The sequence below is a fragment of the Drosophila santomea genome, chromosome 3L (genome assembly GCF_016746245.2).
Source record: "Drosophila santomea strain STO CAGO 1482 chromosome 3L, Prin_Dsan_1.1, whole genome shotgun sequence".
In the NCBI taxonomy this organism is placed as follows: Eukaryota; Metazoa; Arthropoda; class Insecta; order Diptera; family Drosophilidae; genus Drosophila; species Drosophila santomea.
In genome coordinates this window covers 5,300,484-5,327,495 of record NC_053018.2, presented here as the reverse complement: position 1 = coordinate 5,327,495, position 27,012 = coordinate 5,300,484, and the positions used below count along the sequence as shown (strand labels likewise).

The following is a 27,012-nucleotide window of genomic DNA, read 5'->3' as shown; positions in this document are numbered from 1 at the left end:
AGCAACTACTCTCTCCCCCGTCCCCCCAAAGGACCCCATCGAAACTGGCCGGCCGATTGATTCGGCAAATGGCAAACTCAACGTGGCCACGTGGCGTATGCGTAATATGATTTAAGCGAAGCTAATGCACAAAGGCATTTAAATTGAAATGTGTGTGCATGGCAAAAGCGGGCGATTTCAATGTGGTCGTGCACAGTTTTACCAGCATTTCGGGCATTTTCGCAATTTTGATTTATTTCCACGTACACACACACACACACACACATTCAAATCTTCTAATGCTAACAGAATTTTGTATTTTTCTCTACCCCTTTTACATGCGCCGTCGTCGATGACAAAAACTAATATTTGGCAACACGCTAATGCGCGGCTTCGCGTTTTGTTCGTCTCTACGTGCAACTTCCGTCGGTGGCAACAATGGCTCCGCTTCGCTTCGATTTTGCTAAAAAAAAAAATAAAATAAACTAAAACGAACTCCACCGGAAATGTGCGACTAACGGAAATTGCAAAATCGCCGCCCATCCATTAGATACGTCTGACGTCGGACAAACTAAGTTTCGATCTGGTGCCCGATGTCAACAACAACATAACCCACTCGACCACCATTAAAATCAATAGGGCCACCTCCTGGCACAGCGTGGAGCTGGACTATAAGCTCGGCGAGATTCGCTTCACGGTGGACTATCGCCACACTCTCAGCCAGATGTACGGCTTAACCTTCAACATCGGCGACAAGCTGATCATTGGCAGTAGTTTAAAGTCGGCAGCCATGGGCTTGGTAGGCTGTATACGGGATATAGAAATCAATGGACATTTGATCGAGCCGCGACATGTGGTCAAAACTGAACGAGTTGTGGGAGAGGTAATATAGATTTTATATACTTAAATGAAAAATTTCAAACTCTACTATTTATCCTTTAATATTTAATATTTTTAAGGTTGCCCTGGACAACTGCAACTACATAGATCCCTGCAAGAGACCCAATACCTGTGAGCATGGCGGCAAATGCTTTGTAAAAGACGATCGAGTCACCTGTGATTGCAAACACACTGGTTATATAGGCAAGAATTGTCACTTTACCAAATACAGAAAGACCTGCGAGGAGCTGGCACTCTTGGGTTTCACCAAATCGGATGTGTATCTCATCGATATCGATGGCAATGGTGTTTTTCCCCCGGCCCATGTCAAGTGCGACTTTCAGAGCCTGGAGAATGCCACCAAAACGATTGTGGAGCACAATCTGCCCAGTCAAGTGGATGTGCGATCCGCCAGGGAATCGGACTTCAGCTTCAACATCAGATATAGGGAATTTTCACCGCACATGCTGCAGGAACTCATCTCACATTCACTGTACTGCACTCAGTACATCAAGTACGACTGCTACCGGGCACAGTTGGAACTGCACTCGGCCACCTGGTTCACATCCTCGGCCAAGAATCTCACCGTCGACTTCCTGGGCAATGTCAAGAGGTAAGAGTTGGTAACACACTCAGTCCCGAAGCTGGGTGTTTGTGATTTACGTGCTGGGCCACGTCACCGCAAACAACACAAAATTGGATGAGGGCAAAAGGCTTTTGGCACTGTGGATCATAGGCTAGAAAAACAAAGCAGAATTTTATTAAAGGAATTAAGTTCAGGTCAGATCACCCAATAAGTTTTACAAAAGTATGGAACCATATTTTTAATCCTTAATTATGATGGCCTACTTCTACTGCATATTTTCAATTGGTTTTTTATTCTTGTACAAATCCTAATTTCTCTTATATTGTTTAAAGTCAGATTGTGTATGTTTTAAAATCCCTTATTCCACATCCCACTACTCGAAACTAATGCTCATGCTTGTGGATGATTTTGGTCCACCGCTTGCCACACAATTAATGTTGCAGTCTATTTGCTTAACTTGTTGTTGCACCCAAGATTATCATCGTATACCAAACGCAACCCAACACACACAGCTATTCTCCGATTCCCCGTGCAATTATGTGTGCGTTCTGAGCCAGTGGACAATATAGTACGTGCGGTAATCCAACAATATAAATCCGAAATTTTGGGGTTTGGGTAAATGCTTGCCCTTTGTGTCGGCGTTGCAATGGTAAACGAAACTTAAATTAATTGCTCGCACATTCGCCTAATGCTATCTGACATACTCGTACTTACCCATCACGCACAGATGCTGTGTTCTATTTTCCAGGGAAAACTGACTGCAACTTCAGTTCACTTTCAAAAGGCATCGATACTCGTATGTGTAGTGCTCTACAATCGTCAGTTGTGTGTGTGTGTGTGGTTTCACTTCGGTGCCATCTGTCCTGTTTAATTTGTCATGGACTTCGGCCCACTGAACTGACCAAGATCTAGTGTTTGCTTAGCTCTTGAAATTTGCCTTCTTTTTAGAGCCCTCATCGGCCTTTTGCTCCAAAGTTATATCGGCCGCATTTGTTGCCATGCATTCGAGCATACAATTTTATGGCGTCGAAAGCTTGGGCAGCATAACCGGCTACCAAATGCCGTTTATCCAAGGTAAACTGCTAACGAAATCCTTAAAAAAGCCAAACGAACCGAAGGGAATTTGCGGCATATGGTGAAGAATGCGGCAAAATTGCAAAAGTGCAAAACAAAAGGCCGGAGTTTGGTATTTATGTCAGGCAAATATGTTTCCGCCCCAGCGCTAATAAGGTTTATGACTAAGTCCTGGCACATCTCTTCCTGGTTCCTCTGTTCCATCCGTATTTTTTGTGTGCTCAGCCACCATATTGTCGAACAACTCTTTCGTCATGCCTCTTATTTTTATACTTTGCAGAAGGGTATATTCATTTCAATATGATTGTATATTAAATAATTTTGCAAAAACAGAAAATAAGTGCAATAAAATGCCACTTATTTAACTAAAAGCGTTCTTATTAGCCTCGCATAATTAAAAAGAAACCTATTTTAGTGCAGATCAAAGCCCATTAAATTAATACAATTATTTTTCATATATCATATAGCTGGTACTCCTAAGTCGATTGATCAGTTTACCCATTCATATGTTCCATTCATTTTAGCTCGCTGAAAGCTGCTACGGCAGACCTTTTTAAAACAAATGGCTTTGAGCACACAAATTTAGTCTTTCCGCCTAATTTCGTTGCAAAACCTCGCCTTATGACTTCAGTTTTTGTGAAGGTCGGACCTATAGGGACGTTTAGGGTTGCTTTTGAACCCTTTTGACAATACATCATGCGCAGCAAAGTAGGCAACATCTGGGGGCAGCGATTTCCAGTCGCTTGTTGCTGCCACTTGGTTTTTGTATTTGTTTTTTTTTTGCCGCTTTCGGCCTGCGTCACTAATTTCCGCTTTCAGTAAATCAATTCGAAAACCTTAACAGCTCCGACTTTGGTTTCATTTGCCATTTTTTTTGCTGGCCATTGTTTGTTTGTTTGCCGCCATGAATGAATGGCGTTCTGGTTGGCTACGACCGAAAAATGCGCAACGAAACACACACACAGTCTGGGTCAAGAAAAAATGGGTTAACTTCTAGCTAAAGTCTCCGGATGTGTGCAATGTGCTGGCCCAGACCATTTGGCCATCCATCATTGGCTCGTAGTTTGGTCTTTACTCATTCAAAATTTGACAGCATCGTTTGTTTGTTGGTCTGTGTGCCACTGCTCCGGTTTCGTTGCGGATCTTGCAACACGGATGCGGAAACGGAAGCGGCACATGCAGGCCCAAACCGCAGCAAGTACAAACATCGGACGGAGAAGGAGTGCCATTTATGAAAGGAAGGGAATTTTCATTTCACACGATGCTCTTTCAATGAAAAATCCCAAAACTGGGTTATAGAAGACTGATATGTTGTACAAAACAAAGCATAAACTCTAAATCTCTACAGTAAAGTTTACCATACTTTATTCTGTGTAAAAAAGGCTCTAATGTCCAAATTTTAAACTTTGCACAATATTTGCCTTAATTTTCTTAAATAAACTCCGCTTTAACCCCCTTGATAATTGAAATTGATAGTTCTCTAATTGCCTTGTCACTGATACATCCTCAAATTGGCTGATACCCAACGAATATTTCTGCATAAATGCCGCACCGAAAAGCCAAAAAAAAGGGGAGTTGCCGTGGCGGATGTAGCCCAGTCGGTCAAACAGCCGGCAGATCTGCGACCCAAATGTATGCAAATGTATGCGAACTTTTTCTAATACCTTTCACCTTTTTCCAAACTTTTCCGTTACCAAAAAAAAAAAAAAAAAAACAATAAAAAACGAAACCAACTCTTCTGCAGAGGCGCCTGCCCGTGCTCCGTTAACAAGACGTGCGTGGACCCGAATCAATCATGCAACTGCGATGTGAAGGAGAACAAATGGAATTCGGATGAGGGCTACTACCAGGATCCGCAGAGCCTGGGCATTACCAACATGTACTTCCTGCAGCAAAAGGATATGGATGACGAGGCCCAGGGTCGCATTACTCTGGGTCCCCTGGAGTGCGTGGAAACAAGTGAGTGAATGTTGGGTTTAGGTATCTAAAATAACTCAGAAATTAATCTTATTGAACTTAAATACGTTAGTAAGCATAAATATATCACTAACTTATCATAATCATTAAATCATTAAATTAAACTTTAATGATTATGATTATATCAAATTTAACTTTAATGATTATGATAATTTAGTGATATATAATCATCAAATTTAACTTTAAGCTAATATATCATATTGTAACAGTTCCATGATGTATGTTGATATTTTTCCGTGCTTCTACTGATTGTGTTGGAATCCGATATAGCTATTTACTGCATCTGCCATTAGCCACTAGTTAATGACTCCACCTCCCCACCGTTTGCCCTCAGATACACAGAAGTACGTGGTCACCTTCACCACATCGCAGTCGTACATCGAGGTGCCTGGTTGGAGGAAGGGCGACATCGCCTTCTCGTTCCGCACCACCGGCGAGAAGGCCATCCTGCTGTTCCAGCCACCCATACGGCCGCACTATCCATCGTTCATGGTGGCACTGACCGGCGATGACCAGCTCACGTTCACCTTCACCCTGAGCACGGGCACCACCCGCGAGCTGGTCATTAACTCGCACCGCCGGCTGAACGGCGGCGAGTGGCATAAAATATGGATCGACTACAACCAGTATCATGTGCGCTTCATGATAAACACCGATTACCAGATGCTCGATTTGCTGCCCGAGGAGGAGTTCGGCCCGTTCGAGGGCAGCATGTACATCGGTGGCGCCACATTGTGAGTATCTCCCGGGGTGTCGCATTACGCTTCACACCGTGCAACGCCAGTTATTTGTATATTTGAATTTATAGTATTTTTTTTTTTTTTTTTAAATTATTCCTATAAGAATCCCTCGTTCATAATTGCTTTTGAAATAAGTTAGTTTTCGCTGCTCTTTTGGAAAATTACGTATACGCCTACATTACGTATACGCCAGTTGACATATCTTCAAAACAAGCTTCAACATATTATTTTGAGGTTTCTAAGCAATCTTTTGCTTGCTTACCAGTGTAATGAGACATTTCTTTTTATGGCTGCCTGCATTGGTGGCACATGTAATGCGAATCGGTGGGTAAAAGCTCTATTTCTGCAAAATGCTGCTCCTGCTCTCCAGTTCCTGCTCCTGCTCCTGCTCCTGCTGGCAGTTGCGGTTTGTGCAATTTATTGCGGCAATTACGTTTTAATTATAAACGCGCGACTAACTGCCGAGCAGGACTAACAATGTCCGTCCATCGAAATGCACCCAAAGGAATCCGTCGATGTTGTGCCCTGCGGGTGGCAAATGCCACGGCTGGGCGACCGACACACTTCAATTGATAATTGGAGCATCTCACTTATGAGTTAATTACAGGCTGGATTGATGAAAGTCGTTTGCAACGCTCAATGGGACAACCGATATCTTGGGGGCGTAAAAATCGTAGTTTGCGTGCTTCACTTTATTGTATTCAATTCACTTGAAGCTTAGGTTCTCCTTTCTAACATTTATTGTAATCCATAAGAATCAATCATTAATTCAGCCAAACGGGAATGCTTTTAGTTGCAAGACTTGGATTTTAGTATTACAGATTATATTTAAAATCGTGTAGAAAAGCAAGTAGCATTTATTAACTTCGTCGGCTTAAGATTATAAACATTAAAATGGATGGATAAACTCCCACACTTTAAGTGCCCAACTGAGAGATATGAAAACACTATTCCACATTCTAATTCCAAATTTTTAGCTGCCATTTACTTTGCGTTCACTTTAATGGCCCTTGGCTTAAACAACTTGATCAAACGAGCAATTTGTATGCATAAACCGCTTGCCTGTTTCACTTTCACATCTCCAGAAACACAATCCTTCGGGGGTCGAAAAGAATTGCCATAATTAAATTAACTTTTGCGCTGAAAATTCATACCAAAGTCATTATCAATAATCAAGCCACGGCGTAAAAAAGGGGGGGGGCGATGTGTATATGTATGGAATGTGGCTCTTTTACAATTTTTCTTCCAGTCCATGCCCCTCGAAAGTTAGCGCACTTAAAACGCGCTTATTCTTGATTGGCATAATTTATAAAGTTTTTTCCCTGTTGCCATGGAGCAAGGACCACCGGATGTGGATGTTGGAGCTCGTGAGATAGCTGGATAGCTGGAGCGATGGTAAAAAAGCATTTGGAGGGGTCTTTTGAGTACCATGCCCACATGTGCAGCAATTTTTATTTAATTATTGGAAATGTATAAAAATCAAATTGAATTGTATACTAACTACATATATGTGGCAATGTGGCAGAGAAAATCTGTACTCATTGGCACTTAACCCCGAAAAGTGCAGTACATCCCCAGCCACTCATAAAATTTCGATGAGCGGTAAGCACGCAGAGTAATTAACGTTAAAGTGCATCCCCCCAGTTACGATGTTACCGATCCACTTTCACTGAGCTGATTCATTCAATTTATTTACCTCGGACAAGAAAGAAAGCTCTGTAAAACATACGAGTAATATGGAAAATGCAATATTGATGCACTTTACCCTCAACGTTGAGGCATCCTGCATCCTGCGAATCCCGAGGAATGGAGGCGCATGTGGAGTGTAAGGTTGCACGTAAGCCAATAAGCGGAATCATCTGTGAATCGGCTGTGGCACATAAATAAAGCAGTTAATCATCATATTGATAGAGACATGGCGAGACTTAAGTGAGACGAATCCAAAATGTGTGCAGTGTGTGGGGTGTGTGGGGTGTGTGTGTGGTGTTAACCCATTAGGAACTTTGGGGTAGCTTAAAAATTCATTCCACGCCACGAAGTGCTATTTTCACTAGCTGTTCCATGGGGTTAACAAACAAACAGCAAACAAAGTTTAACTTTGCCACGAGTTTCTTTATTTGAGAGTTGCGTTAAGTGGCATATCCAGCTTCAATTTCAGTCCAGAGTTAGCTTGCACTTGTACGTAGCCCTTAAATCAACGCAATTAAAGTTCAATCATGTTTCGTCACGAAGCTAATATCTTCAATTAAAGTTCAAACATGTTTCGTCGCTAAGCTAATATCTTCAATTAAAGTTCAATTATGTTTCGTCACGAAGCTAATATCTTCATATGCAGAACTCTTTCTTAGCTCGTTAATACCTACTTTTTCCTGCTGATCCAAACGAATTTAAAGTCACTTTTTTGTCCCGTGTCTTTCAAGTCGTTCACCCATAATCAATGGCAAAACTTTTCGTAATATGCTGCAAACACTTTGGGCAACTTCAGCACCATTCAGTTAATGGGTTAAGCAGTGCTCTTCGCACAGCTTAAAATGCCGCGAAGGATGCATGGAAATTTATGCAAAGCTTGGTTGTGGCAAGGGCGAAAATGGCAAAAATTACAATGGCCGATGCTGCTAATGATTGTTGTAATCGGTTTTTGCATGCGGGTCGACCGCGATCCTCCAATCGATGTGTTGTGTTGTTTAGGAAACAGCAGCTGCTGTTCGTCCTGCCACTCGTCCTGCTGTTCGTCCTGCTGTTCGTCCTGGAAACAGCAGCAGGCACTCGGATGTCCGTCTCATCATTTGCATGACCATCGATTACCAGCGCGCCACATGAACGGGGACCACCGCACATGCCGATGGGGAAAACACGGGTGACTGGCGTGCCAAATATGCGAATTACTTGCAGAGCAGCAGGAAACAGGACGACGGCAATGGCATGTCCTTGCGTTTATATATGAAATCGGGCCACAGATAGTGGATAAATACATATAGAGAAGGGGTTCGGGGTTGGCGGCCATGAATGAATGAAAAGTGCTTAATTGCTTGTGACGGCGTTAAATAAATTCTTAATTGCTTCGCACTTTGCGCGTTTGCAACGTTAATAGGATTTCCGTCGCCTGCATGTCGCCAGGATATGCACATCGCCAGCTTCTCCGGTTGCTCCGCCAGCTACTGCTACTCCTCCTGACCGAAAAAAAAGTTCTTTCCTTTGCGATTTATTGCCGTTAATTTCCGTGGAATTTGGGTTTATTTTTTACACAGCGCGTTTTTGGCCAGCCGCCGTACAAATCCTTTTAGCCAAGTGTCATCCAGGCCAGAAGCAGCCGGCGGCACATCATTTGCAAGGCAAAGCGCTAAATTTCATTTTGCATACGCGTGTGTCACGCGTGTCCACCCACGCGTCCTCGTTACAAAGTTGTTACACTCGGAGAAATAAATACTACTTAAATGGATTAATAACAAAAAAAGCCATCGATATGGAGTCCGTCAGCTGAAAATGAACCCAGAAGTTTTCTTATTAATAGAGTTTTCGCATCCTTTACTTTAGTACGGTAAAAATATATGCCATCCCAGTTATTCGCAGTGCACTTGTATATGTATGCAAAGCCTGCGTGTCTCTGGCTGTTGACGTATAAAAAAAAATTAAAAATGCATTTGTGACGTGCTGGCAAAAAGAAATGCAGCACACGTTGCAAAAACTAATGACTTAATAGCTCGCTCGCTTGTGGCAAGGACATCTCCACGAAGCTAAATGTGGGTAAAGTGCACTCGGTAAATGCAAATGCCAAATTTGGACCTACTCACTGGCCGATTATGGCCAATTCGGTTGATGTTTCGGGCGACAAGTTATACGCTTAAATACCGATTACGCAACGCTGGCCAAACAATTTCAAGTGAAAGCGGAAAGAAAGTGAAAAGAAATTGTAATAAATTCAAGAAAAGTCGCACGGCAAACCCCAAAAATCGAGTTGGGATACTTTTTTTCTCGTTTTTTGGAGGGAACAAGAATTTTAATTTCACTTCCTGACAACACTTGGGATGGATTCTCTTGCCGCCTGGTGGCGCCTCAGTGGATCAGGGGAAACAAGAAGAGTGTGTGGGTGGAATGTCTCGTAATGAAATTTACATAATTTAGAAAGACATTTGAGCAACTTTCTTTTGCCGCTGTACGCGTATAAACAAGACATTTCCGCCACTTTAATTTTCAAAAGCTTACACTTGAGATTTTATTGGCCAATTCATTGTTGGCCATGGCGAGCAAGGGAAAAAGGGCCAAAAGAGCGAAACAGAAGCTAAAAGTGCAGGAGAAAAACTTGCGAAAAAATGCGAATAAAGAGGGAATCGCTGTGAAGAGATTGCAACTGAAAGAAAGCAGTTAAAGTTAGCTGCTAAGAAGTTGAGTTGCTCTTTTGTAACTTTAAATTTTAAAACTTTGTACCAGCTGCATTCATATTTCACAGTTTTCAGAAACTAACCAAAATACTTTCCCAATTTAAATCATATTTATTTTTGATTTTATTTCATCGGAACTTTGTAAACCAATTTATATATTCTTTTTTCGCTAATCAGCCAAGCTGTATCATAAAATTATATACCCTTTAAGAGATAAAAAGAAAGTGGAAAGTGGAAAACTTTTGCCACAGCTGTCCGCTCGATTCGCCATCCACTTTTTATAGAGGGTGTCGCTTCGATTTTCATCTGGGCAAGTTTAAAACTCAAACGCGTCGCATACGATTGAGCGGCTTGCAATTTATTTGCAAAAAGTCACTGAGGGAAGTCACTGGGCAAGTACATGGAATCAAGGATGCAGTTTCCAGGAGGCAGGATCTGATCTTCGATGGTGTTCAATGTTGATCTGGGAAAACGGGGGGGAGGGGGGAGGACTGCAGCTGGTGCGGCTTATGTCAAAGTGGCCAAGTTATTGAATAGTTACGACAAGTCATAATATAAAATAATCCCCAGCTGACTTCTTTTCACTTTTTTCCCCTTTACAGCGACCTGCTGAAGAAGCTGTCAGTTAAGGCCGGCCTTATTGGCTGCTTCCGTGGGTTGGTGGTCAACGGCGAGATTCTCGACATCTACAGCTACATGTCGGTGCATCTGTCGGAGATTATCAAGGACTGCAAGCCATCCTGCGTCCCATCGCCCTGTCGCAATGGCGCCCAGTGCAAGGAGCTGTGGAGCAGCTTTAAGTGCGTTTGCAACAATCCTTGGGCACATATCGGCGAATTCTGCGAGACAAGTGAGTGAATATCTGTTTTTCCCTTCAATAAAATACTGAAATACCTTCATTCTGAAATATATTAACTGCTCAAACGTAATCATTCATTCTGACGTCTTTAAAGGGCTTAGTTATATGTTCATAAATCGAATCCCATTTCTTTGCAGACATCAACGAAAAGGCTCTTACTTTTATCAACCGGGAATCCTTCCTGATGCGAAATTATCTGAGCGTGGGTGCCACACCGGTTATCCTAATGCACGGCATAAATGGCGAAAGGGATGTCCTTAAAGGAATCCTTAACCAAGATCTACTGATCAATCTACGAACTTACGACACGAATGCCCTGGTGCTTTATGCCAACGATCATTATAACAACTTTGTGCACCTGTACATTAGTCTCAACAGGGAGATTGTTTTCCTTTACAATTACGGCGATGAAATTGTGAATCTCACGCTGCTGGATGACACCTTAATGGCGTCCTTAAAAAGCATTCAAGTGGCCATCGTGCGCGGAGAACAGGAAACCAGGATGCATGTGAACGAGCGCAGTGTGAGCATCGATAGAGGAACTCTGCTGCTGGATGAGTACGCCAACAAGCCTTGGAGTAATCCCGAAAAAGGTAAGTTCACTGAATATATATAGTAAAATTCATTCATTTTACTTTTGCTCTTTATAATTTTATATATTTTATTAACGCCAATAACACAATACATTCATTTTCACACATATTTCTTAGCCCTTCACAGAACCAGTTAATAAATAGCTTTTAAAGACCCAACGATTCCCCTCCCCAAAACTACTTTCGTCACTTCCATCGGCTGCCCATCTTAGATGTTTTACTATGCGTGTTGCTGCTGCTGTTTTGGTGCTGCTCATCCTGGGCGGCCAACTCCTCATCTATGAGCAGTTCGAAGTTGCCCAAGGCATCGGCACTGGGCACCTTGTTCCAACGCACATCGGGCACTCCATCGGGCGGCAGAACCACGGATAGTATGTTGTCAATCAGCTTGTACTTTAGTATCCTGTCGTTTACTGTCGTTGAAGTAAGTGAAGGCGAGGCATTCACCTCCACAAGCCAAGGTTTCAGGGCATTGTCTATGATGATGTCGTAGCCATAGCACTCGAAACAATGCCTATCACTGGCCATCACCGGAGCCACAGCTCTCAGGGAGTGCACTATGAGCCAGGATATGGCTCCGAACAAGCGATCCGTAACCTCTTTTCCCCGGGTTCCTTCCAGATACAAGGCCAGATTTTGCACCGACCACTTGCCGCCATGTAGGGTATTGTATTCGCCACCATGTTTCTGCACACTCACATTGGTCAGATGCACGTACATATTATCCAGTTCCGTGACACTAGTATCGTATTTCACAGTACAAAAACGACAGAATCCCTGCTTGAATAGATATGCCTTTAGGGGTCTGAACGAAGCCACTAGCACATACAGACGAAGATCAAACTTTTTACCACCAATTAAGAGGGGATTGTCTATATATCTGGATATCACATACGATTCCTTGGCGATCTGTGGATGAAAAGGACCCTTGGCCTCCCTTGACCACTTTTTCAGTTTGGATAGTTTGTTTATCAGGAATATGCCCGCTCCTTGCGATTTTCCACAGGGTTTCATGATCCAAGTGCTTAGCGGAAACTTGCGATATTCCTCCACGAACATATTATAATCCGCTGGCAGGACAAAAGTGGTGGGCACAAAGTCCAGATACAGATATCTGGTGCCACTGGAGTTATTGGATTCCGTTTTCTCCGCCAAAGGATTGCCATCCCTTTCGAGGTCCTTGCGATAACGCTTGATGTTCTTGACCAGCAAATCCTTGCGAGATAATTCATAGTGATTGGGAAAATGATTGATCATCTGGTTGTCGTGCATCCTATAGCCACTATCCACACTGAATATATTCCGGCAGGTTTGCACGCCGGCCCAATAGAAATGCCAATCATCATCGCCGTTCACCTGATGCCAGCCGCGTTTCTCAAAATTGTTGACCAAAACCGATTTATCCAGGTCCGTGCAGAAGCCAATTTTCATTTTATCATGGCCCTGGGCACCACCACTAACACCACCGCCGCTATTGGCGCCACTATTTGAGGTGCCATTCGTCACCGATTGATTTGCACCGCCCGCCGTGCGACCGTACATGGCTGTACCGCTTGTGGTCGTTCTTGTACCGCTCGAGCGGACCGTCGGCTGCAGACTGTCGGTCCGCCACGCCTGCGTCCATTGACTCATGTCCCAAACAACGGCCATGTTGCCAACGTTCCAGTTTATTGAACCAACAAAGCCGAAATTTATTCACAACCCTTTTTTTTTTGTTTTTGCCTTCTTATGGCGTTTTAATGTGGGGCATGGTTGCCAGGCGGCACTCCTTTTGTTTTTCTATATAAATTTATTTTTTTTTATTTTTTTGTTTTCTGCTTTGGGGAAAGAGTCGAGAGAGGGGAAAATAAAGCGTTGCACCAAAATTTTCAAATAGTTTAGCAAGTTGAGCTGCAAAAATGCCAAAAATGTTCTCCCTCACAAAATCTGTGCACTGTGTGATGGCCAAATTATGTGCACTTGAATTTTTTCTGCTTAGTTTTGGCAGGGTTTCTTTTATTTTATTTTTTATTTTTATGTTGTTCGTTTTATTCAGCGAACAGTGTGTGTTTGAAAGTGGCCGTTAAACTCGGTAGAAAACTGTTTGGGGGGAAAAAAAATAAAACGCCATGCGAATGGATAAAGTTTTGCTCTATGGCATAAAAACAACGAGTTGCTTTGTAGTTTGTTGATATTTGAAAGCATTCAAAGTTTTTATTTCGCTTTTGCTCACTCAATATGTAAATTGAACGGCATTTCAATGGTAGATAGTGTGCGGAAATTGTTGTTAAACGAGGGAAATGCATATAGAGTTGATTATGATCTGAACGGATTTTTTGTAATCCTGTCTGCATATGGAAATTTTTTGACAAATACAAATTTCAAACAAATCGGAATATGCACGTTGGCTTGTTTACTATTTCTGACATTTAAACCAGCAATTTCCAAAGGGATCTAAATGCACAGGTACATATAACAGGATGTGGTTTTTATTAACCTCAGGCCACTCTTATTTAGATAGTTAGATACTCGAAATGCTTTTATATATGTATTGCATTTTGAAGATGAACTTTAACACCAATAGAAATGTAATTCGGTTCAGAAACAGTCAGATCATTACCATTTCCAAAAACCCCTTCCACTCAACCGCCCTTCAATTACACGAGTTGAAAGCATTTTGGCAACAATATTTCCCTGGTGCTGCACTTCAAAAGCAGCTCGTAACTCACCTTGAAATTGAATTTAATGGAAAAGTTCAGTGCATGGAGCTCAACTCGGCAATTGGCAAAAGGATAAAATCAATCAAATTGTCCGTAACTCAATGCCAGCGATTTGCCAGCAAAATCAATCATAATTACTCTTCGTTGCCCCAAAATTTTGATGAGCAAAGCATGGCGCTTGTAAATGCATTTTGAAGCAAAATGCGATTACGATTTCGTCAATACTTTGCAGCGTATAACACATACTAAGTACTTTTGTAATTAAATGCGTTAACCAGTCGGATTGCACTAAGCACAGATAGTGGCATTCTAGCTATCGGATCGCTCTATTCAGTTTAGTTTGGCGAGCTCTGCTGGCCGGCAAACATTTCAATTAGACAAACTTAAGCTCGAAATTGATGGGCCTAAACCTCAAACGGCCGGGCTTGGTTTCGTCCGGGTTCGAAACCGGCTCTGTGTCCGGCAGACCGGCTGAAACCCGAAATGCCATGGCAATGAAGGCTCATTTCCGCACACACACACACACACACAAACAGCAATGCGCGCCAACATAAAGCAATCTGAACCAACAAGTGCACTGAAAATAATAAATAATTTAAATAGGAAATAATATAAATAAGAAATACTATAAATAAGAAATAATATAAATAAGAAAAAAAATAAATAAGAAATAATATAAATAAGAAAAAAAAATAAATAAGAAATAATATAAATAAAAAATAATATAAATAAAATATAATATAAATAAGAAAGAATATAAATAAGAAATAATATAAATAAGAAATAATATAAATAAGAAATAATATAAATAGGAAATAATATAAATAAGAAATAATATAAATAAGAAACAATATAAATAAGAAATAATTTAAAAAATAATTAATATAAGTAAGAAATAATATAAATAAGAAATAATATAAGTAAGAAATAATAGAAATAAGAAATAATATAAATAAAAAATAATATAAATAAAAATTAATATAAATAAAAAATTATATAAATACGAAATAATAAAAATAAGAAATAATATAAATAAGAAATAATATAAATAAGAAATAATATAAATAAGAAATAATATAAATATGAAATTATATAAATAAGAAATAATATAAATAAGAAATAATATAAATATGAAATTATATAAATAAGAAATAATATAAATAGGAAATAATATAAATAGAAATAATATAATAATATAAATAAGAAATAATATAAATACGAAATAATATAAATAAGAAATAATATAAATAAGAAATAATATTAATAAGAAATAATATAAATAAGAAGTAAAATAATAAAAAATAATAAAAATAATAAAAAAAATAATAAAAAATAATATAATATAAATATATATAAAATAATACATTTTATTATTATTTATATTATGTCTCACTTTCATGTTAATTAAGATATTCATTATTTTCATTTTATTTTCTTCATGATACACTGTTTTCCCAAGTGTATACCCCCCCGCTATAGCCACTCCTCTCATTTGATTTTGTTTATTTGCAGAGGTTCTGTCGCCCCACCGCCCCCCAGCCCCGCCCACCGATTACTTCCAGTTCCACGTGGGCGGCTACGATCCGGCGAATTTGTTGCGGCCCAATGTGGATGCACCGGCCCTCGAAGGCTACATCGGTTGTGTGCGGGGCCTGAAAATCGGAACGCAGTTGATCGACTTGGCGGATATCAATGAAAGGAATATAGCGCCCAGTAAGTAGGCAGTATAAATCAATTTTCACTGAGTGCAATTTTCGTTTGGCCCCCAATGCCAGTTTGGCTATACTGTTTGGTTCCTTCGAATCCGTGATAGTCCAGCGCTCCTACTCCTACTCCTGCTGTTCGGATTCTAATTCATAGGCCACCAAATCGACTCCATTCGGCGTCGTCTGCGGTTGTGGTTGCATCTGTGGTTGCTGCTGCCTGGCTAACTTAATATGCATGCAATTTCCGTTAAGTGCTGGGGACTCGGTGGCGCAAAATGTGGAGAGAGAGAAATGGCCAACAGAACACAGGCCACTTTGGGGGCCGCACTGAGATTAATGCCAATGCGATAAGATGCAGGCCCACATGGCGTATGATTTATGCGGCCACGTAGCGCGGAAATTGCAACCTGACTTTGATGCTATTAAACGCAGCCGCAGTCAATGTAAACACTTTGAGTTAAAATCGCATTGCTTTCAATAAGGTTTCGTTATTGGTAATTGAATGCGTTCGGTATGGAAGTGCAGCAGTTGTGGAGTTACTTTGATTGAACGAGATTGGAATGGAAACCACAGGACATGATTACTTGCAATATTTTCTAAAATTTTCCCTAGCTTCTTAGGCAACTTTTGGAGTAAACTCTTTATTCTTTCAGCCCAGGAAGGTGTCCTGCCCAACTGCCAGATCAAGTGTGATGCAGAGCCCTGCAAGAATGGCGGCACCTGCCAGGAGCACTTTGCCGAGCAGCTCTCCACTTGCGATTGTGAGCACACCAGTTTTCTGGGCGAATTCTGTTCGGAGGAGAAGGGTGCCGATTTCAGTGGCGAATCGACGTTGCAGCGCAAATTTGAACTGCTGCCAGGCACAGGTCGCGTTGACTATGTGCGCCTGCAATTGGCCTTCTCGTCCTTCGACCTGAGGCGGGCCAATCGCATAATGCTGCTGATGCAAACGGAGGCCGAGCGCAGCTACTACCTTCTCTTGGCCATCACCTCCGACGGCTACCTGCAGCTGGAGGAGGATCGTGATAATGGACAAACGGTGGGCGCGCGTATCGATAGGAATTTCCTGAACAGTGCCAGGCATTCGGTGTATTACGTGAGGAATGGCACCCAATCGCAGCTCTTCATTGATCGCGAGCAGGTGCCGCTGACCGAGTTTGCTGCACGTGTGCTTACCACCGGTGGCGATGCTGGCTCGAATCGCGTCCAGATCGGTGGCATCAACAGCACGGACTCGCGGTTCGCCGTCTTTAAGAGCTACAGCGGTTGCCTGTCGAGTGAGTGTCGTAAATTTCATGCCCGTCTGCCATTAATTTCTTTTCGGTCTCATCAAGTGACATTCCCCTTCACGCCCTTTACTAAAAAAATTCAAAATAAAGTACACCGAAAGAATATAGCATGAAGCGCATTTTTGGAAAATGAAATTCATATCCAAAAATGTCACCTAAAATCAAGTGAAGGTGTAAAAGCAGGCTAGAAGTTCTTGCTCTTTGTTATATGTATATTAAATTTTAATTTAGAATTTTTTTGTTTTTTTTTTGAGCATATATATGTTATCCCTCTGCTTAACTGCTGCACTTTATGAACTCACTGAGCTGAGCTCTTGAATTTCGTTTGGCGGGCGGGATTAGTGCTCGCTGAGGGGGGGATTGGGGGTAGAGGAAAACTGCTTCACATTGTTGACCAAAAAATTAAATTTATTCGCTGCCATAAAAAGTCAGTTCCGTGGCCGTGGCGTCGTTGCCATAAATTCTGTCAGTTTTTGCGCTCAAGATTTACAGTGGCTCATATTTAAATTGCTGCTTTGCTGCCACTCCAAAAACCGCAGCACAGTGACCAACACTCACACTTTGATTAAAAATTCACCCGGTCTCCCCAATTTCCCCCCTGCCCCCTTCACCCAACGCCCATAAAGCAGCTGCTCAGCCAGCCACGCCCACACCACATGTGGGCGGCCGTAAAAGTTCCTTGATCCTTCCTTGGCATCGAAGTAGAGTGTGATAGTTTTGCTCATAAACAGGAAACATTAAGTTCAGCGAACAGTGAGAAAAAATCGAGAAGAGCTACAAAAAATAGGCTAGTATTCTCAACAATTTTTTAATATCAAAAGTGTTTAAAGAATGTTACCAAAAAATATTATATACCCAAAAAACATGTTTTTTTCCCATTGCACTTTAACTAATGATTTCAAAGTTTGGACATTTCATATAAATTAGCACACTAGCACAAAAGAGAAAGTTCTACGATTTGGACTAATCAAAAGCTAAGCTTAATTATAATCTGAGCCTACTGGAAATGCCATTAGTTTGCCAATATAGCTGGCCACTCCCCACGAAAAACACACACACATACACAATCAAAGGACATTGGCATTTGCCGATGGGCATTAAAAATGTTATTGCTAATTTCGGGACGGGCATAAAACACGCACGAACGACTTGCCACGGGTCCTTGAAACAGGACCAAAGTCAGTTGAAAGCCCAACCCACCACCGAGTGAGTCAAGATGGCAAACGTAATTCCAATTTCCACTCACTCGCCATCCCATCCACACACATTTGCATTTCAATTTGAATTAATGACCAATACTAATGAAAATTTCGATGCCCCCCCCGCCGCTCCGTTCGCTTCCGTTGCCGCCGAAAACCACCGCAAATTGGGTAAACCAAACGTGTCCCCCCCTTCACCCCCCCAACGGCAGACATCTATATACAGGTGAACGGGCATATTATGAAGCCACTCGAGGAGTACATGCTATTCACAAAGTCCGGTGCCGACAACATAACCGTCATCAATCCGCAGGGCGTGCGGAGCGCCCAGTGCAACGCCAAGTTCGATGTGAGCGAGCAGCCCACCCAGGAGCCCATGGTTAATGTCAGCATGGTAAGTAGACACTGCAAGAAAATTGGGCAATATAGGGTAATATATTAGGAAATATATATTGGGAAATATAAAGTAAATTATAGGATTATAGACCCCTTGAGATCTAAGCAAACCACAACAGCACGCTGCATTTCATGGGCATTTACTAACTTCTTACCAAATTTAGCCTGCTTTAAATGAGCTGTGGTTTTGCTCCAGTGATAATATCAGTTCACTGATAAAAATACTTCTTTTTTACAATTGAAACCAACTTGAAACCCTGAATTTCTGTCACTGCAATGAGCGACTGCCTGCTAGGCGCTCCGAGAATCGGATTATCCGAGGCAGCCAGGCGACAAATTGTGCTAATGAATGCCCTCTACCTGTACACTTGTGCATCACCGCAGATTCCCGAGCCGTGGGTGGAGGAGCCACCAGCCCGTGTTCCCTACATACCGAGATTCGTGTACGATGAGAACAAGCAGGAGGACTCCACGCAGGTCGTCTTCCTCACGCTGACCAGTGTCTTTGTCATTATTGTGATCTGTTGCCTGCTGGAGGTGTATCGCAGCCACTTGGCCTACAAGAAGCGCATCGAGCGCGAGACGGACGAGGACATCATCTGGTCCAAGGAGCAGGCAACCAAGATGCACGAGTCGCCAGGTGTTAAGGCCGGCCTCTTGGGTGGCGTCACTGCCGGTTCGGGCAATGTCCTGCCTCCATATACCTACAAGGCGGTAAGTAATGTCTGCATTAGCTTACTTAAATAACACTGCGAACAGTGGGCTTATTATCTCATTAAATGTTAGAAAGTTATCTCTTTTATATGATTTACTTTAAATATTTCCTTTTGTATTATTTATTTTTTTTAAATCGCAGTTGCCGCAGGAGGACAAGAAGCCGGGCAACGGCGCTCCCTTGGTGGGCATTTTGAAAAACGGCAGTGCCACGCCCTCGCAGCCTGGCACGCCCACCGCGCTGTCCAAAAACGGAGACATCGCCTCGCGCATCGAAGAGGAGGAAGAGGAGGAGGAGGAGGCGCCCGTGCAGAACGCTGCGGAGAAAAGCGGCGAAAATGAGGAGCCTCCGAAGGACACAGACGCCAACGAAATGAAGGAGTCGCAGGCTCAGTCACCTGAACAGCCGACGAAGGACACCACCGATGCCGTTGCCACACCAAATGGTACGTAAAAATATATTGTTTGTTTATCACTACAATAATATTGCAATAGTATAAAATAAATATATAATATTAATATATATTATATATTATTAACTCTTTCTTGGTTTGGTTTTTTTCTGTTTAGCTTCCAAGGAGCATGAGCCGCAGGCGGAGCCTTCGGAGCCATCATCTCATTTAAGCTCGTCACCCAACGGACAGTTGCCCCAAATGGAGCAGGTGGCTGGAGGGGATGATGGGCAGGTGCAGTTGCAGGTGCAGGTGCCAAGTCTACCGGTAAGCAGAGGACCCCAATCCACAGTAAACCTTATCAGAATGGCGCCCATAGCCACAATCAGCGAGACCAATTTGCATGGATTGGGCTGAGGGGCGCGGCCTTGGCATTGGCATGTAAATAACACCCCCCCGAACCACCCGCTCATCCAAAAACACCGCATGAACACACACACACACACATTATAAGTTAAATGGAAGAGCTTTCCATTACATAATGCAAGCGAGTAAATGGCCTGCAAATACATAGGCAAACAGCTGTAAGGCATGAAAGTGCATAATTTACTATCGCATCGCAAGGACATCCCCGAAGACACACATTTGTGCACTAATATTTGGACAATCCACGGGGACATTAGCAGTCAGGTTGGATAAACAAATGCTGTAATGTCAAGTACAATCAGGGGTACACACGAGCGGGTATCCACTGTAATTGCAGCTCAAGGGGATTTTCGAGAAGCACATCGAGTACTACTCATAATGAAATAATTCCAGGACTTTTTTTAAACATTATCTTAGGCATACTTTATTTTGCTTGTTATTATAAATTATTTAATTTTTTTTACCTTAGTTATACCATTCCTATGATTTTGTATGCTAATACGTGTTAAACAACTTTATCTTGTAAATAAATTTTAATCTAGCGAATCGCATTTTACATTTACTAACCAGCTACACAATATGTTAATGTGAAAACTATATAAAATACTGTTTTATTTGTTGAATGATTTTTAAATCGATTGTCTATGTAAATTTTAAGTTAAGCTTCTAAGGACATACAAACCAAAAGACAAATACGTTTTTTTATTACCAATATCCTCTTTTTAATAATTAATTTTGCATATTTAATGTTCGTTGGCTAACTAGAATCTATTGAATTGAATTCACGACTAACGTGAATAAATAAACCATCATTCCTTTGGAATTTTTGATTTGGGAAAATAATTTCAGTTGTGACAAAGAGTCGTTTGCATGATAAATAAATAATCATAGTTCGCACAAATCCAATAATCATGCTGGTTATTATTAGAATAAGAAATCGTTCTTAGCTGTAACCCATAAATTAAACACATTTTTAGTGGCATTTGTTTGCTGTGCATGTGTATGTGCAAAGTGCCTGGCGGCCATTATCAACTTGGGAAAATGTTCCGTTTAATTAAATTGCGTTTAACTGAATTTAACTAAATAAACAAAACATGTGAAAATATTTCCCCACACGCTGTCGCTGTGCATATTTGAATAGCGACAAACAGTTTCAGATGTATTTTAAAAATATTTAATCATAATATAATGGTAGAACACACACCATTGCGTATGCGCCTATGTGATTTTGTGCGTGTCGTTTTAATTGTTGATATTGAATGTGCTTATGGTGTGACTGTTTAATTAAATTTAACGCAAACCAAGCGCGCACAAAAAAGAGTGCGCTGAACAAAGGAGGAAAACTATTGACAATTGGCTTAACGCGACGAAATTGGCCAGGCCAATAGACATTGGTATTGGTCCGATCGAGACAATTCAATTATTTCTCAATTATTGCATAAGCCGATTAACTGCACTATCAAGTTGAATGCATTAATGGCAGCGAAGGTGACTGATGAAGTCGAGCCCCAAAAAATATGCTATGGTTTTTTCGTGGCTATTGGTTATTTCCGGTTATGTGAAAATTAATTCATTTTTAATAAACGAATTATGATTGAATTTTAACAGAGTTAAATATGAATAAAAATATAAATTATTAATATATTTCTGTGAACTGGACATAAAATATCTTAACACCACACAGGTATTCACGTCCTTAAAGAATTTAAAGGAAGTTGGTTACCAGAGTCTTGAGATATTTTTAAAACTGACCGCACTTTATTTAATTAATTTTCATTTCAATGAAAACGCTTTCAAACTTCTCAAGTTTAACGATAAAACCCATTCTTTTGGAGCATTTAATGTGTGTAGGAATGGCCCTTGAATGTTCGTTACTTGATAGTTTTTACATCTCTTTGAAAGTTTTCGATTTCTGTGTGTGTGGTTTTTCATGTCTTCCCTTCGCCCATTTTCTTTGTATATTGGCCAATTCTTTTCCCTTTGTTAGCCGGGGCAAAAAAAAAAGGAAAACCCTTCGCCTGGCTGTGTGTTGTGGCCAGGACAATTTCTTAAGCGGCATCAATGCAATTTCTTGCCAGCGGCAGTGTGCTCTCCCTTTGGTTTTTGCAACCCAGCCAATTGTCTAAAATGTTATTTAATAGAAAAAGTGCTCTGCACAGCACAAAAGTTCGAATACCTCTGCGTACAAAATGAAATGTAGCTGCATTTTGAGGCGGTGGGTGGTGCTTTGTGAAAAGACGTTTGTTAAATGAGTATGCGTTGAAGGAAAAACCGAGGGAATCTCTGCTTGGAAAATTATGCTTTTTACCAATGAACTTTGGGCCCCAGAAATAACAATTGTTGCAGGGCCACAATTTATGGCAACTTGATGGGGAAAAAAGGGGCTTCTTGCTTATCAAGTGCCTGTCCATGATTTATATAGATTGTATATGCATGGCGGTGACCAGAAACTCTTTGGGGCAAAAAAAAACTTAAGACAAAAAAAACTTAAGACAAAACCTTCAACTAAGCAACAAACGCAGCAGGAACTTTCAAGTTTTCCATCGACTTTTCGGCACGCCCAAAAACAAAGTTTCACCGAAGTTCGAACTCCCTTTTCCGTGGCCCCTGGTTTTCCAAGAGGTTTCTCGATGAGGAAATTGGAAAAGCAAAATATTGAACTTATTGGCTTTCATGTAGTTTTAGCTGCAAAAGTGTCTATCGAGGGGGCTGCGTGTTACTTTTGAGCTTACTTAGCGTGTACTTTGTCTGAGCTTAAGCTGCAGTCAAATTGAATTTTTCCCGGCACTTTCCCGGAAACAATCGCTGCACATTCAAATCGGGCTATGAATTTTCCTACGATTTTCCTGCTTTATTTTCCCCCTGGCGTCTTTTCGGGTGACATCCGAAAAAATGGCGAAAGTTGTGCAAAGCGCCAAGTGCGTGCGGCATTGTCTGCCACCCATGGCGACCCACATTTTCCCGCCGTTTCCGCGCCGCTTTCCACTTTCCACATTTCCACTTGACTTGCGGCGTCTACGCGAGCCTGATTGCAAAGCAACCGAAATTGAAGCGCACTCAAAACTTTTTTCCTGCCTCAAAATCAAAAAGTTTCGCTTCCCAAAAGGAGTGAGTGTTGGCTATCTGCTCCTTGAAGGGGTTAATACAGTGGGTTATCGCTAGGGCGTTTCTTATCTTAAAAGCTGCTTCTTGGAATAATTACTTTGACATCAAAAAGTTAATTTCATTAATTATGCCTTTTACTTGGTGCCTTTCGAAATATAAATTTTGATAGGCCTGCTTTTTGCCAATAACTTTTGATATGTACATTGTATGAGCTGTGGCTTCATAATTTATTCACAAGCAATTAGAAAAATTGAATAATTAATAATTAATTTATAGCAATGATATTATTTGTTTCTGTATTTTATCATAAATTATGTTTCATTGGATTTTTTTTACAATTTTAAATTTCAAATTGGTAATGAACGTAGTTAGCGAATATGAATTATTAAATCAAGTATCAACTTAATGAATTAATATATTTATCAATATATTAATCAATTTTAATTGTACGTAGTTTCCAGCTATAATTGTTGAATATTTACACAATTTTTTAGTACCGAATATTGAAATTCCCTAGGTATTTCTTGAATAGGCTTCACTGTAGTGGAAATCGAAGCTCAAGCTGCCTCCTTTGTTTAAGCAAACCCAAAAAGTGCAAGTGCCTCAGCTGGCGGATGTGGCTCATGCTCCTCGTGCTGATTCCACTGAGGTTGCTCCCGTCATGCATGCCAAGTTTTCTTTTTATTCAAAAATGTTTGCGAGCGTCTTTGCGCTTTTCTTTCATCTTGCGTTCCCCTGCCGCTTTCCTTGCCCCGTTTCTTGTACGCTTTTCCAGATTTTCCAGTTTTCCCGCCCGCTGTTCATTTTGGCCTGCCGCAAACGCATCACGCACTTAACTTTGCCAGCTACCACAATGCTGCGGTGAAACTCATTACGAGCTTAGAATGCAAAAACGAGCCCCAAGCCCCCACAAAGTGCAGCACCAGCAGCAGCAGGAAAAGCAAAGAAAAGCAACAAAGTGTTCCACATGCCCAAAAAACACCCACATCATGGTGGGGCCATCACACAGATTTTGTCTTGTTTGCTCGAGTTTCATATAAATCTTAATGAAGGCAAGAAAGTCAAACTGAGCCATCGATGTGTAAGTTAAAACGCAGACCACAGTTTAATAAATAAAGGGGGAAAAGTCGGTGATTTATTTTGCTCATCAATTTGTTTACAGCTAAAAAAAACAGTCGATTGTAGTGTAATTTTGCAGCAATTAAAATTGCATTCACTCAGTATGCAGCATATTCTTTAGCCTTGAATGCTTTCACTCCCTGATTTTCAAGCACTAAACAATGACTTTAAAAACGAACAATAGAGGTAAAATACAATGAGCATTGATTTTTTGGAGGGGACTGCGACTCGAATTTCACTCTTGAATGCGTCCATAATTCTGGTAATATTTTTTCCTACCTTGTCTGAAAATGGAATTGGAAAAATAGTGAATATCAATTGATTGCTCTAGCATCAAATATGCAAATATCGCCTAACTAACAAGTGAGCTTTACGAATTTTCTTCGCGCATGCTAATTAACAAATAAAAGTCGAATAAAAACCCAGCATGAATGTATGACAACGAATGGAATGAACAAAACTAATTACAGCGTATACTTTAAGAGGAATGTACATATCTTTTAAGCCACGAGCTGCATGCGAAATGTTAAAACAAAAAAAATATAATACCAACTTGCGATGGGAGACGAAAAAGTTTTTAATAAAAAGCAATACGAAACATTTGTGCACTTTGACAGCAGCAACATGAAATGCAAAAGCAGCTGCCGCCGCAACGACAACTGTCTCAAAAAGGAGTTGGACCTCAGCAGCAGTCGAGTTCCAAGCGGCGAAAGCCAGGAGGAAGTGGTGGAGCTGGTGGAGCCGGAGGAGCTGGTGGAGGAACCTCTGTAGTTGGACCGGCAACAGTGCGGCGACAAGTTTCTTGGGGGCCGCCAATCGTGGCCGAAACGGATGTGGATTTGGCCAACAGCAGCGGCAACGGCAACGGCAACAGCAATGGAAATCGCAAAGCGGGCGGCAAACAAAATGGATACCATGGCGTCAATAGACGGGCCACCACCACCAGGAATTGAAGCTTGAAAACTGTCCAGCAATGCAAAAATGTATACTGAAAATATGTATAAAAGCATAAATATTTAGGCGAATTGATGGCAAGAAAAGAAAACAGGGCCAAAACCAACAAGGCACAAAGGCAGCTGGAGAGAGCCAGAAAAACAAAAGCAATTTGTATAAATAAAAGCGAGTCAAAAGTGCGACAGAGACAAAGGCAAAACAAATAACATAAATTGAAAAGAGCCAAGTCCTTGGATTGTTGTGTATAAAGAAAACTGTCTGCCCATCGACTGGAATATTCCTCAAAAAATACAGAATGGCAAAAACTTTTTTGCATCAAATGTTGCCGCATCTTGATTCAAAGCTGGCAAAGAATTTAAGACTTTCACTTAAATACATTTGGGCAACGACAAAACGATTTCATTCTACATAAAACCAAACTAGCACTAGTGAGATATATGCTGCATTCCATCTAAGAGTTCCCAGTTCCAAGCAAAGGACATTAAAAAACATAAAATAAAAGTTAGGCACGCTTTGGAATTTTTTATAATTGTTAAGATGTTTATTTGCGTAGGAGTAACGACGTAATTTTGTGTAGTTAAAATAAAGCGCACACTTAGCAATAACCACTCCAAACTCATAAACTTACATGTAAATTGATACCTTTTAGAGTTAAGCACAAAATTGCCTTTGTTGCAACGGCAAAGTTGCCTCCATTATGTTTTAAGAAGTGCACAACTTTTAGTTTTGGTTTTTTGTAAATTCCATTCTGTACTGTGTGATATACGAACGTAATAAAAGTTCTTCTCGGCCAGGAAATGAGAACACAACTTTAACTTCTTTTCATATTAAATGATGAGAAATTACGCTGAATAACTCGCCCATACATCAATTCATTTAAATGCGTTTATTAAAAAACTTTCGCACAGCAAAAGTGCTGACAGCGACAACAAAAAAGAAGGGCTTCGTCGAGATTGATACAACAACAAGGAGCCATGGAGTCGGAAAAGATGGAAAAAGTGAAGCTCACATAATGGCACTTCAATATGTGGAAGGAAAAACAGAGGGAAAAATAGGGGAAAACTGGGGGAAAATAGTGTATGTTACGGCGGGGGGTGGAGAGGTGGAGATTTCATGGGGGACGGTTACCAACAGCTTGTTAGTGGCTTTGTTGGTCAGTACTTTTAACTAATGTGTTTTGTGCGACCATAGAAAATCTCAAGTACTCATAGACGCTCAGACACACATGCACGGGCTCCCTCATATGATCTACTTAAAGTGTGCACTGCGAGAAAATCGGGCATCACTTGAAAAAAGTCTATACTAAAGGTACTAACAAGTTAATGTAATATTTTCTTACTTGAGTGCAATTACTAAATCTAAAACGTGATTCTAGTACTTTGACCACACTTTACATGACTATTCAAAGTGCCAACCCTTATTTTTCTGAGTGCAGAACCGCAAAGGGTGTTTGTATGGAAAAGGGGAGCTTATGTAGCCAGACTGAGGCTCCTTCAGTTTCGGCTCCTGACTGCATAAAATAACCGCATAAAATGTCGTTAAGTATAACGAAATTGAGTCTGCACATAAATTCAGATTATGAGATTAAAATGTTGTGATTTTCGCACATAGAAACGAGTCTGGGATGGCCAGAAAACCCTTTTATTTTTTTTGCGATGATGGAACCCCAAAAATGAGCTCAAAATATTTCCTGTGGAAAATGCGATGGAATAAGCTGAAGCTGCCCCATCAAAAGTGGCAACAACATCAACAGCAGGCAAGTCAATGTAATGAGTTTATATCGCCCTTTTGGCCCGAAGCATAAATTTATGAAAAAGCAACATTGCGCAGGCACAGTGGAATAAATCTGATGCCATTATCTAAATCGGATAGCAGATCTGGGGAGATAATATGATTTAAAAGAAAATTATGAAAAATATTCAAATTCTATGCCACTTTTAAAGAAGA

General features: G+C 41.0%; 2 protein-coding genes across 7 annotated transcripts in view; one reads left to right on the top strand and one right to left on the bottom strand.

Annotated features, from left to right (window-relative positions):
• LOC120450125 (contactin-associated protein-like 2) overlaps window positions 1-27,012 on the top strand; it is a 61,069-nt gene that overhangs the window by 27,922 nt on the left and 6,135 nt on the right. For 4 of the 6 annotated variants that reach the window (XM_039632949.1, XM_039632946.2, XM_039632951.2 and 1 more), the window contains exons 9-20: window positions 530-862; window positions 939-1,471; window positions 4,263-4,477; window positions 4,830-5,229; window positions 10,217-10,464; window positions 10,611-11,066; window positions 15,278-15,478; window positions 16,125-16,748; window positions 18,172-18,353; window positions 18,740-19,069; window positions 19,212-19,515; window positions 19,640-19,788. In XM_039632949.1, coding sequence (XP_039488883.1) covers window positions 530-862; window positions 939-1,471; window positions 4,263-4,477; window positions 4,830-5,229; window positions 10,217-10,464; window positions 10,611-11,066; window positions 15,278-15,478; window positions 16,125-16,748; window positions 18,172-18,353; window positions 18,740-19,069; window positions 19,212-19,515; window positions 19,640-19,788 — 3,975 coding nt within the window. Of the gene's footprint in view, window positions 1-529; window positions 863-938; window positions 1,472-4,262; window positions 4,478-4,829; window positions 5,230-10,216; window positions 10,465-10,610; window positions 11,067-15,277; window positions 15,479-16,124; window positions 16,749-18,171; window positions 18,354-18,739; window positions 19,070-19,211; window positions 19,516-19,639; window positions 19,789-24,728; window positions 25,864-27,012 lie in introns of those variants that run through there. The other 2 variants (XM_039632948.2, XM_039632947.2) reach the window with 2 other exon arrangements.
• On the bottom strand, window positions 11,109-13,198 carry LOC120450128 (probable tubulin polyglutamylase TTLL1). Its single transcript, XM_039632953.2, has one exon. It carries the CDS (start codon window positions 12,714-12,716, stop codon window positions 11,253-11,255), a length of 1,464 nt encoding a protein of 487 aa, XP_039488887.1. The 5' UTR covers window positions 12,717-13,198; the 3' UTR covers window positions 11,109-11,252.